Raw genomic sequence first — 13,109 nt, forward strand, 5'->3', positions numbered from 1 at the left:
ATTAAAGTGCACATAATACTATACATACCAATATGTCACTTTCTGTTATCCGATTTTTTACGTTAAGCATCTTCGTGTTAACTTAATCATTTGTCAATGTCATTATTTCTGAGGTGAAAATAGTTGATGGAGAGGAAATACATCAATTTTAGGCATTCTATCAAAATTATAAATTGCCAGTATATTCTCAAATTTACTAATTTTGAAATATATTAATATTATACTGTTTTTTAACACACATTGGAACTAAAAGGATAACTAAAAATTAAGCCATACTTTAATTAAGAGAGCTTAATATTAGATTCATGCTAATTATTAAAATAGCTCATCATTCTTTTTTGCACAATTAACAAAATTACAACTTTGATATTAAATTGACCCCGATTTTCAAACACTAAAAGTTTTTTTCTTTTTTTTTAAATATCCATGAACAAGGTATTTTTTAATTTATTTTATTCATGATTATAATAATTGGAATTTAGCTGGTTCATTGTTTATGGTTACTTCTAGTAGGTAACACTTTCATGTAAGAATGAAAAAAAAGGGGAAACAAAAGGTTTTGAAATTGAAAAATATTTTTGTTCAAAAGTTACACTTCCTAGAGCGTGATCCGTAATTGGACTTTGGGCATTTTAAACTTTTCAAATAATGTAGGTTTTTGAAGTTCATTCAAGTCAAGTTCTTTGATTCAAGTCAAGTAATCAATTTAAAAGTTCTAGGGTTCAGACTTGATTTTAGTTTGATGATTTTTAATACCAAAATATACTGTCGTGTGCAGGTAAACAGCAGTATCTGCAGAAATAAGTTTTCGAGACATTTGAAGAAATGTGTGGTGAATTCAATATTAACAACAGGTAAATGTTGGAATTAGACATTTTTTTCGAGACTTTTTTCAGCGGAAACCAAATAAGCGAGCTTGTACAGTAAAGATAATATACAATAGATGACAAAAATGCAAAACGAAAAATTTGCAGTTACACGGCAGTATACCTTTTTATTGCTATAACTTTTCAGTGTTTTTGACAATTAAGGAGTGGAATTCAAGTATTGTCCGTTTTTCATGAGAAGGCACTTTACAACGCCTCCTCAAACGCAGAGTTCTATTTTACGTGGGGGTATGCAATCCACGTTCTTCTAAACGAGACAACCAGACAGCCTTATTTTGGGCGTGCATTTTAATGTGAAAAAAGTCTTAGTGTCCTTTACATCACTTGTCTGTTGTCATTTTAGTTATTACATTTTAAAAACCGCTACTTTTACAACAAAATGCTACGATCGGAATATACCTTCTGCCGAAAACAGCAAAATAGAATAATCGGATGCCACAATACAAGGGAGGAGTAAAGTTCCTTCTTGTGAAAGACGGACAGTAACGTTTGCTTTCTTGTTGTTTATAATCCATTTTGTTCATTAAAATATACTATTCTGTCGTGATTATGCCTGAAGTCAGGCTTAGAAATAACAAGAGCTTGACATGAGAAAAAACATGTAGGAGAAGTTATAGTTCAGAATAAAAAAAATGAGACAAAATAAAAGTTTCAGTACTATCATGGATCTTTGAATCACACAGTTGTTTTTTATCACGCAGAATATCTTTTCTCAGATAACTAGCACTAACTACCAAGAACAGTAATCTAAAAAAAAAAAAACCCCTCAATTTTAAGGATTGTTTCACCAAGAAGGCTCCTTTCAGGAACTTTCTTGACTTTCATTTCTGCCACCATAATTTCATTATTATTATTTTATTATTATTATTATTATTTAGCCAGATAACATATAAGAGCCATTTTTTGCTGGGACTACTTGGAAGAGCATGGTTTTTGAATCTTTCCACAAACTTGGCATGTTGAGATAGGCAAACTTACATTGCTTTACAACTCTATTCTAAGTTTGCTTACTAGCTTCCCTGCAATTGATTCTCATCTCCTGCTTTCTCATTTTTGATCCCTCAGTCTCTTTCTTCTTGATTTTCTTATTGTTTTTACTTTGCCGTAATATTCGCATATGGTCTGCTGCTTTTTTTCCTTTTCTTTTTCTTTTTTTTTAAATCTTTGTTTACCTGCCATTCTTGTTCTGCTTTAAATCTTTTTGAAGCTGTGCTTTTTTCCATAACATGCTACACAAGAAAATTCCACAAATAAGTGTTGAAAAATCAAGTTTTTCTTGTCCAAATTACAAAGTATTATACAATGACATTAAAAAAAACTAAGGGGAGGTGGGATACCTAGATCTGCTTATTTATTTATCATTTTTTATCTCATCAAAAAATTTAATGAGAAGTTCGATTTTCTACAATAAGTTTCACTAAACACTTCTCAATGTCGAAGATTTTTTTTGAAAATGTTGAATTCTTAATTTTTTTTATATTGATTTTTTAACTGAAACTTGTAAAGGGGACCAACGTGCCCCACGAATGGGGCACGTTGGACCACGTAACTCAAACAACATTTGTCATAATTTTAGTGATAAATACTATCAAACATTGTTACTACCTTGCTCTCTTTTGTGTGTAGAGTGAAAATTCTAAAGTTTAAGGATCAATATATTATATTAAATTGATTTTAATTGATATAAATGATTAATTAAAAACAGCAATAAGCATTCACCATTAGAACACAATTTTTTTTTAAAATCAAGTATTGAATATTCATGAGACAAAATGCGGATTAAAGTTAACTAAAGACGTGTTAATGATAACTGGGAATATATATAAAAGTGCTACTTCCAAAGCTTTGTAAGTAGTACTTTTATTGGACTGGGTTTTGGAAGGATTACTTTTATGCAAATTTACATCAATTTTTTGCTAGGGGGGGGGGGAGTTCTTGTTTTCTTCATAGCATTTCATGAAAGAACTCTAAAAAGAAAATGATCCTGTTATACTAATACCATATATTTATAAGAAAAGGAACAATTAAATTGACAGCTGTAAGTTAGCATAACTTCGTGTTCTAAAATCAAATATAAAAAATGAAATCAGATAATCTTAAGTAAAAGTATACATTTTTATTCCTCTAATCAATTATTTATTTCATTTTGTTCCTATGTAGAATGCTTGTTTAGCAAAAAAAAAAAAAAATTGTTTAATACAGGAAGCATGTATTATAGCATGTATTGCATATTTTACTCTTAGAAAACAATTGTCTTCAAAAATTTAGAAGCATCTTTAAAAGTAAAAATAGTAAAAAAGTGCAGATATGAAATAAGTCTTTTGATAAAATTAATTAAATATAATTGTTGTTAAATAATTATAAAATATTTATTTGTTTTTTTTTTGCCCTAATTTTTTATTACTGTTATTTTGAAACACGTGTAACTTGAAATGAATGTATGATATACAAACACTTTGAGTACTGTTATAATTATTGAGGTTTCAGAGGAAAAAAAAGTTTTTAAATTATGTGGGGTAGCTTGGTCCGGTCCAACATGCGCCAAAAAGAGTAGACCAACCTACCCAACCCTCTTGGTCTGAAAAAAATGTGATAATTTTTTTCTTTTTGACAAAAAATGAAAAAATTCCCAATTGTTGTGAACTAAAAGAACTTACTTTAAGAAAGGAGTTTTTTTTCCTCGCAATCTTAATAAAAACACCTGGGTTTGTTAAAAAAATGTTTTATTTTTTTTGTTTAAACTAGGTTTATTTGGTTTAAACACTATTTATTAAAAAAACAATTTTATTTTAAGAAATAAGTAGTTTTTTTCCTACCACAAGTTTCAATTAACATTTCTCATTATTTTAGATTTTCTTGAAAGTGTTTAATTCATTAGCTTTTTTTAAAAATTACTTTTTTAACAAATGTCTGAAGTGGACTAATGTGTCTCTGGCCCTGGGTATGTTGATTTGCATTACGAAAACAACTTCTATTGCAATTTTAATGATAAATTTATCCAATACTTAACTACCTTAAAGGGGTCACAGTACCTTCAAGACATTTTTTTCTAGTTTGTTTTTCTTTGAAACCATAACATGCACACTTACTTCGCAATCAATAATTTACTTTCAATTTTTTAAAAAAATACCACTTTTTTTAAAAATTAAAGAAATTTAGAAAGTTTTTAATTTTTAACTATTTTAAAATTTCTTAAAAACTTTTATTTAAAAAAAGTGTTTTGCTAAACGATTACAATACCCGTCTCTAAAAATCTGTGCATTCATTTGCTTATATATTTATTAAAATCTTTCTGTGGTTATGTAAAAAATCGTAATTTTTTTAAAAAAATTACGATTATAGGTATAATACGCTCTAAACGTTTGAGTTTTTTTATAAAACGTTTAGCCAATGCACAGTTTTGTTAAATACATTATCCTGACAACAAAAAGTATTACTTTAAAGCTGTATCTTTAATAGAAAAAAATCCTTAGGGATTCTCATGATATGAAATGGAAAAAAAAAAATATGGAGAAAAAGCAATTTAAAGTTTTTCTTTTGCATTGGAACACATAGCAAGCATGACCTACTCATAACTTTTTAAATATTTGAACTAAAGCGATGAAACTTTCCCCTGTTTTAGAAATAATTTTTAGCTTTGAAAAAAGCAAAATTGTTTTTGATCTTTCGGTCATTTTTGAGGTACTGTGACCCCTTAAGTTGTTTTGTGTTTAGAATGAAAAATCGTAAAGTTTAAAGATCAATATAAACACATTAAAGTAAATGAAACAGGGCTGTCGAATTTTAGCTGGATGAAAAAAGGTCAGCTGGCTTTTTTTGGTTCAAACCAGCTTTCTAAAAGAATGCATTTTTTTTAGGAAAAAGCCGGCTTTTTTAAGAGTTTTTTTTTGTTTGTTTTTTTAATTGTAATTTAATCAAAATGAAAATTATTCTTTATGTCCTTTATGCAATTACTACTGCATTAACAAATTTCATGAAACAAGAATAAAAGTTTGGTAGTTGTTAAACAACAATGTAGTACAGTACAAAAATTAAGAAACCTAACTTTTGCTCTATATTAGGATATTAGTCTTCTGAAATAGAACTTAAATGATTATAAATACATTTTTGTCAAAGTATTCAAAAGTCACATGACACTGCTGCTGTCATACCTATCATTTAGTTTAGATTCTAAATAACAATGCACTTTTACCCTTTTTTATTTATGTCACCAAAACTGTTCTCATTTTTTGAAGAAAAGTGAAAAGCGTGTGTAGAAAAAATAAAGTTTTGTATGTACAGGGTGTTCCGTTTTAACCTGCAAGACCCCTATTTTCACAACCATTAGTCCTAGATGCGTACTACTTTTGATTGCGAAAATGTTCAAAATCAAATGCAGAGTTAAGATGTTGAAAGTTTGAAGCAAAAAAAAAAAAAAAAAAAAAGAGTAAAAAAATGCAAAGTTTTAACTTTTTGTACGGGTTCTGGATCCCTTAACTTATGTTTAAGGAGATAATCTGCATTGAAAAAAAATTCCAACACAAAAAGTTTGACATTAGTACGACCAATATTCACCCAGATAGATATGAAACGCCTTGTTTTGTGACTTACACTATTTTACACTCGCCGTCAATAACACCTTTTGATGGGAAATGCAACGGTTAACAAGGGTTTGAAATTATATGTGTGTCCATAGAGTGGGTTTTCAACTAATTCAAGGTTTTGTAGTGCGTTTTTGAGTATTGTGGCATAACATTTGGATTTATTCTGTAATAGTAATGAATAATATAAGTACTTTGTTTTAAACCATTCATTTCTCTGAAAGGGTGTTAAGTTTCAAACTTGTCTTCTGTATGGTCCCTTAAAACTAAAAATTTGAATATCTCCTTGAGTTTAGGTCGTACAAATGTCAAGTTTTTGTGATAGTAATATTTTTCAACGGAGATTATTTCCCTAAATATAAGTTAGGGAACCTAGGGCCCGCATAAAAAGTTAAATTTCTTATTTTTTGACTCATTTTTATTTTTACTTTAAACATTCAATATCTTAACTCTGCATCCGATTTTGAACATTTTTGCAATTGAAAATATGCGTCTAGGACTTACGGTTGTAAAAATAGAGGTCTTGCAGGCTAAAGCAGAACACAATGTATATTAGAAAACCAAAGAGTCCATATTGTTGAATGAATTTAAATTCTGTTGAAATCAGGGTTGGCAAGTTTTTGCCGGGGGGCGGAAAAAACCATGGAAAAAACCACGGTTTTTACCGCCCGGCAAAAATAGGTTTTTGCTAGTTTTTGCCAAAGTGGCAAAAATAGATTTTATGTTAACAACTTACGGACAGTTTTTTTTTTCCCTTTATACAAAAGTAAAAGCATGAAAAGATTTTGAAAAAAATTTTAATTTAATTTTTATAGTTTAAAAAAATTTAAGGTTTAACTTGCTTTTAATGTTATGGAGCATTTTTACTTTTAAATTTTTAAACTAACATAAAATTTCAGTTTGCAACATCTAAGACAAATAATTAACTTACAATGAAAATCTAATTAGCTTGTTTATTATAGCATTTTTTACAGAATACTAAATATCTATATAAATTATACTTAATCAAGATGCAACTATAAAATAAAAGAAATAAAAGTAATTAAAAAAGCAAAATACATATTTCTTTAGATTGAAATATCATTAGGTTGAATTTAATTTAGAATTTTAATTTAGATTGAATTAAATAGCTTAAAAATCTTAGTGGGATAAAAAAAAGTGATTAATTAAATATGTGTATATATATATAATTAGAATTCAAACTTTTTATTAATTTACTAAGCTTAAGTAAACATTCTTTGTTTTAGCATTGAAGAAATTGGCTCATTCTGGAAAAATTGTTTTAGCAAACATTTAAAATCTTAAGTTTTGCAATCCCCACATTTGTTTTTTATTTATTTTTCACATTATAAATTAGAAGTAATATGGAGAGACATAACTAAAATATTAAAGTGCATTATTTATATTATATTGTCACTATTTCTTGATTAACAATATGATGCTACTTTATTTGCAATTAGGATTTTGCTGTTTTTTCCATTTTTGCCGGTTTTTTTCCATTTTTGCCATGGTTTTTTTCCACTGTCCCGGCAAAAAGGTATTTTTGAAAAAATTTTGCAAAAAAACCCAAACCTGGTTGAAATGATATAGATCTACAGTTGGGCAATTCCAAAGTCGACCAGATGATCAAATTTTCAAAATTAAAATTTCCAAACAACTAAGGTATCATTTTAAAGGTAAAGAGTTGTATATTTTGAAATGCCTGTCTAAAATTTGATGACTTCAGTTATAAATAAGTTACAGGAGGTTAAACTAAGATCAGCATCTTGCGTATTTTCAAACCATATTTTGTGACTCTCAAAGAAGTTCTGTTTTTTTCCAAAAAATACGTACTAATATTATGAATTGAGATGAATAACCATTTAAAGATACAATGTAGTGCAGGTGATGTTGCAAAAATGTGTCAAAATATAATTCATTTTGATTTCTAAAAGAATTCTTCTGGGGTACATTAAGTGTTTTACATCCGACACCAAAATGTGCAATTAATTATGCTGAGCCAATAATTTTAAAGCTACATACATGTATTTTTGGGTACAAAGCAAGATTTTCGATCTCATTGATGTCACCTATTTTAATTTTGTAACAATATTTTTTATTAAAATCTAGGTGGCGGACGTAAAAATACTTTTTATGTCCGACACCATTTACGTTCGACACTGTTATATTCCTTTTAAACAACATTATGTTTTCAACTGTGTTTCTCCTATTTTTGCCTTTAATTTCAAAGTTAAAGCAAAACATGTGTAAAAAACAACTTGAACTTAGATTGAGTGAATTTACTGTATACATATAGGGTTGAATTAGGTAAGAAATAGCCTTTATGAAAACAATTCGTGTATATAAAGATGTGTTGAATGAATGTAACACAGTTGATTAAGATCAATTTTGGCAAATTAGCCACAACTATAAGAAACTGGAAACACTAAATGACTGTGTCTATATAAAGTGGCAAAGGAAGAACCATTATCAACATCAGTCCTACATAAATCTTAATGGATTTCTTTGACATAAGTTTCCCAAATAACTTATCACCAGCTTTAGCAATTTTTGTAGCTGAAATATCAATTCCTACCAAATCATCATAGTTATTTTGTACTTTACTAATACAAATATTTCAACAGAGTTGCTTTTGATTTTCAAATCCTCACTGTTATGGGGGAACCACTTACCTCTTAGTGTGTTGACCTCTTATAGCGAAATTTTACGGGTTAAGTGGAGCTCCTCCTCTAAAAGTTATTAATAATATTTTACTCAAAAATTCTGATTGCAGTATGCACTTTAAGTTAAACTGTACATGAATGTTTAATGATCATTAAAAAAATAATAAATGCTAACCGGGAAACACTTTTTTGAAAAATGTTGCTTAAACTCGCCAAAAAATTTTTTTCAGATTTTTTTTTTTTTTGACTAAGTTCTCTGACCTGGAAAAAAATTTTCCACGTAACCCAAATATATGCAAAACTAATTACTGTGATGAACCATGACATGATCAATATAAAAAAAGTATAAAAACCATATACATATTTCAGTTTTGGGGGTGACCCACTTCCCCCAAATCAACCCTACTTTTGAATTTAATTGCTAAATTTTGTTTCCGTATATGTAACCTATAATTTACATATTTATAACTATAATCATTGTTATATATTTACGTTTAAGAGCAAGAGTTTGTGCCCAATATGAACAATTTACGTCCGACACTAAGCTAAAAATATTTTGTAAATAATTTTATTCTTTATAATATCATTTGAAAACTGAAATATGCTTCAATCATAAGTATACTTTAGAATTAAGCTGTTTTTAAAATTAAAATGTTGGCCAATTCAGACTTTTAATAATTTTCAAGTAACTATTTGTGTTTACGTCCGATACCAACTCTTTAAAATTTTGTAATTTATGCTTTAGGGACCTATTTTGAAAAACTAACATGATTTTTTATTCAGTGGGATGCAGTAAGTATCTTGTAAATAAATTTAATAATTTTGCAACAGTTTACATTTGGTAAATGGAATTAAAACTGAGAAATTTTTCTTCATTTTTTACGTTCGACACCATGGAATTGCCCAGTTGTTAATATGTACATTTCATAAGTAGTTTTCTCTGCGCGAAAAACTGAGCCAACTGGTCACTGTAATACCTTTACTTCAGGCAGCATAGTAGCAAAAATGGCAGTTTAGTATTTTTAGGGTTTTGGAAGTACTTGTTTAAAGGAAGAGGGAAATACTAGAAACAGGACTGTCTGCTTTTAATGTAGCCAAAAGAAGCCAGACAGATTTTTTTGGTTTAAACCACTCTAAAAAAAGCAGGGTTTTTATAAAAGAGGGAAGGGGGGGGGGGGTAGGGTGGTTCAAAAAAAAACTTTTTTTTCAGCTAGAGTCCAGGACACCCCCTTACAAATAGTATTATGATGTAAAAGTTTTGGCTTCTTACTCAAATTTTAAGAGGGTGCTCAAAGACCCCCTTAATTTAACATTAACTGTAGCATAGAAAATGCCACAAATTTAGAAAAATTTATTTTCCCCAGCTTTTTTTTTGTATAAATAATTATTTTATTGGAATGTATATGCATATTTTTATATTACTAGTTTATATTATAATATGTTGCATTGTTTTTTCAGTTCAATGTATTATTTTAACCTCCCTCCCCATACTCATAAGGTTTGGAGGTGGAGGTTGAGCAATTACGTAGGATAGAATGCACTGCAAAAAAAAAAAAAAAAAAAGTCTCAAAGAAAGACTGTCTAAAAGATCTAAGATGGTCAGGCTAGAGTCTAGTCTAATATAAAAATATTAATTAGCATTCGAACAAATCCAGCATAAATTACTTTTTAGTTTCAAAACTGTGTAATTGACATTTACCCCAAATTTCTTCAAATTTTCTTGGGAAATGGTTCAGAGTGCTACTATTGAAATATATTTTTTTTCACATTTTAAGTTAGAGCATATTGAGCCATAAGTTTCCCTGTCCATATGTGCCCCCCTCTCCTCTATTGTGTACTACTATGTTATCTATATTAAACCTGTTTTAAATCATATGCATTGTAATTTAATTGGTTTTACATCACATTACAAAAGTTTTTTTTGTTTTTAGTGAAGTAATTCTTGAAATATTAGGATGACTGAAAAGTAGTATCTTCTTTTCAAACAAAACAAATTTTTGAAAGTTTTTATTATTAACCAGTGATGTAATTACCCTCGTTATCAACAATCTTTTGCCGTGTTATGCACACATTTTCAATCCTGGATAGGTAGAAATTTGTCAGTTTTGAGCAAAATATCTGGAGATGGCATTTTGTGTATCAGAGAAATTTCCACCTCTGATAATGAGCACCAATTTATACAATGCAGTTGATTCACTGCACCACTTTCGCCTAAGATTTTTACAATGTAAATATCCTTTTAAAAAAAAATCAGAATGTCTGTTTTCAAGGTTTAAATAGTATGCGATTGGATTTACCTATATATATATATATATATATATATATATATATATATATATATATATATATATATATATATATATATATATATATATATATATATATATATATATATTTGATAAACCATACTTTTAAATGAATAGTATTGACACTAAGGGGAGAAAAATATTATTCATGTGTCAATGTGGTTTATATGTATATATTTTATGTTTTTAAATGTTCATAATTTTAATGTTTTCTTCAATTTTTAGGTCCATGCTTACATTATAAGTGCCTTAAAAAACCAAATGCCTGCAATGTTTGGCAAGGATCACAAAAAGAAAGAGCTTGTTAAAAAGTTAGGCAATATATATGCAGACTTACAGAAGGAACATCAGATCCCTCCAGGGGATTTTCCAGACATGAAATTAATGCAAGAGAAATTGTTGCAACAAGATTTTGATAAATTTAACACTTTAAGGCCAAAACTTTTAGAAGCTGTAGATAGCATGTTAAGAGAAGATATTGCCAAAATCATGTCAATGATTCCGAAAGAACAAGAAGAACATAATATTGATACTGCTCCTGTTCAGGGGCGGTGCCCTAAATACCTTAATCAATAATCCTTTTGGCCATGGGAGAGGTGAAGGTGCTGATGCTGGCTCATTGCAAACAGATTGGGTAGTTGAGAAAGATAGATTCAAGTTTGATGCAATTTTCAACCGTTTGAATCCTGTTGATGGTAAGGTCACTGGTGCTGCTGCCAAGTCTGAAATGGTGAAGTCTAAGCTGCCAAACACTGTTTTGGGCAAAATTTGGAAGCTGTCTGATATAGATAAAGATGGTCAACTAGACATGGATGAATTTGCACTAGCAATGCATCTTATCAACATCAAATTAGAAGGACATGATATTCCACATGAACTACCCGAGCACTTGATTCCACCCTCAAAAAAGTGATTTTGAAGGATAATTGCTATTTATCCTGGTGCTTTTTATAAACACTTTGAGATCACATTTATTTATGTTGTGAAGGATGCAATTTTTAAAAAATATATATATATATATATGTATATTTGTTTCTTTCTTTCTTTTTTTTTTTTTTTTGATTGAAACAACTGGTGATTTTTACAAGCTCAACAGGCTGAAAATATAAAGTTGAAAATTAACTTCTCTGAAAGAAGGTAGATGTGTAGTACATTTGTTATCAGGCCTGGACACTGAATTCCATGTAGATAATACTGCTTTCTTTTTACACTGTATCATGTTGCCATATTCATTATTTGATGTATGCTTGCCTTTGTTTACTTTTTTTTTGTTTCTACATTATTGAATGTAAAAGAAGTTTTGATTCTTTACAAAAGTATTGACATTTCTAATTTTGTGCAGTAAAACTGGATTGAGGTCTCAAAATTTGGCAATGCATTCATTTCCTTCATATAAACATTTCTGCATCCTATAACATTATAAGTACTAGGTTGAAACTTGATAAAGCTTTTCATTAAAAATGTTTAGTCTTTTCAGTCTTTCATTTTAGTCATTTTGTTTTTTAATAACATTAATGAGTTACTATTATTTGAATGTTAAAACTTTTAATGTATATTTAATGCAAAATACATAATTTTCAGTCATTAAATACTTAAACTACCGTATTTATTAAATATTTTGTGAGTAAAACTTTTATACTGTTAAGAATTATTTTAATTATTGCTTTTATTATGAAAGTAGTAATAATGGAAAAGGCTATGTAGCTTTTAATGTTAAAACATTTGCCATAGTTGTTGTACATAAAGTCTTGTCATAACACCAGTGCCTAATTTCTCAGACAAGCTTCTTCTTACAAATTAAAATTTTAGCACAATTATATTTAATAAAAAAAGGAGTTTTTATTTTTATATGAAAAATGTTTAGGTTCAATATGTATATGTGAAACCTGCTTGACATTTTTTACAATTTTTATGTCCGTTGTGAGAGAAAAGATACCGATGTTTGATGATATTCAAAGTTCCTGTGTGTAATCAAATAAAGACATTGTGATATGCAGAGCAGTAATTTTTTTTATAATGCAGTATTATTTTTGATTTTTAAAATTAAGTTTTTTTTTTTCATCAAGAATCTCATTTGCTGTTGCTTAACCTAAAAGTATACATTTCAAAGTTACCCATTGTCTCTTGATTTTTGAATTATATGTATATATAATTCAATATGTTTCAGAATATTTTTCTACACCTTTTTTTGATGTTTGCCAAAATTGATGTCAAAGATGCATATTTGTACTATTTATTTTATGTATTTGTCTATATTAAATAATAAAGTAAAAAGGCAAATTTGTTTTCTTATTTTTCTTTACTGTGTCCTTGTTTTATTACAGCTACAATGGCTTCGATGTAAATGTAGGCTGAATACTGTAATATTTGAGAACAGAAATGTTTATTCACTATTTTAAATCGGATTGCCATTTCTATTTTACATTTAAAAGAGGACACTGTGACTATTTTTTTAATTGCTCCAATCAGTTCAGCTGGTAGAGAAAGATAATTTTTGTGTCTCAGGAGGTTAGAGAATTATTTTCGAAGCACGAGGGGCAAAAAAGAAAAAAAAAAACTTTTCCCTTTAACTGTACTCGTAAAAGAGCATATGTCATGCTCTTTTGCATTGATGGATCAGTCACAAGATTTCCTGTTCTTCCTGATTTCAAAAATCATGCATAAAAACTTCAA

The 13,109-nt window shown here is 28.5% G+C and overlaps 1 protein-coding gene across 1 annotated transcript in view; it reads left to right on the plus strand.

Moving 5' to 3' along the window:
* Nucleotides 1-12,702, plus strand: part of LOC129218243 (EH domain-containing protein 1-like) — a 35,226-nt gene extending 22,524 nt beyond the window's left edge. The window contains 2 exon segments of the mRNA XM_054852468.1: nt 10,662-10,978; nt 10,980-12,702. Of these exon segments, the coding sequence (XP_054708443.1) occupies nt 10,662-10,978; nt 10,980-11,349 (687 nt within the window). The 3' untranslated portion in view covers nt 11,350-12,702.
* Nucleotides 12,703-13,109: the final 407 nt, after the last annotated feature.

Source organism: Uloborus diversus, chromosome 3 (assembly GCF_026930045.1).
Source record: "Uloborus diversus isolate 005 chromosome 3, Udiv.v.3.1, whole genome shotgun sequence".
NCBI lineage: Eukaryota > Metazoa > Arthropoda > Arachnida > Araneae > Uloboridae > Uloborus > Uloborus diversus.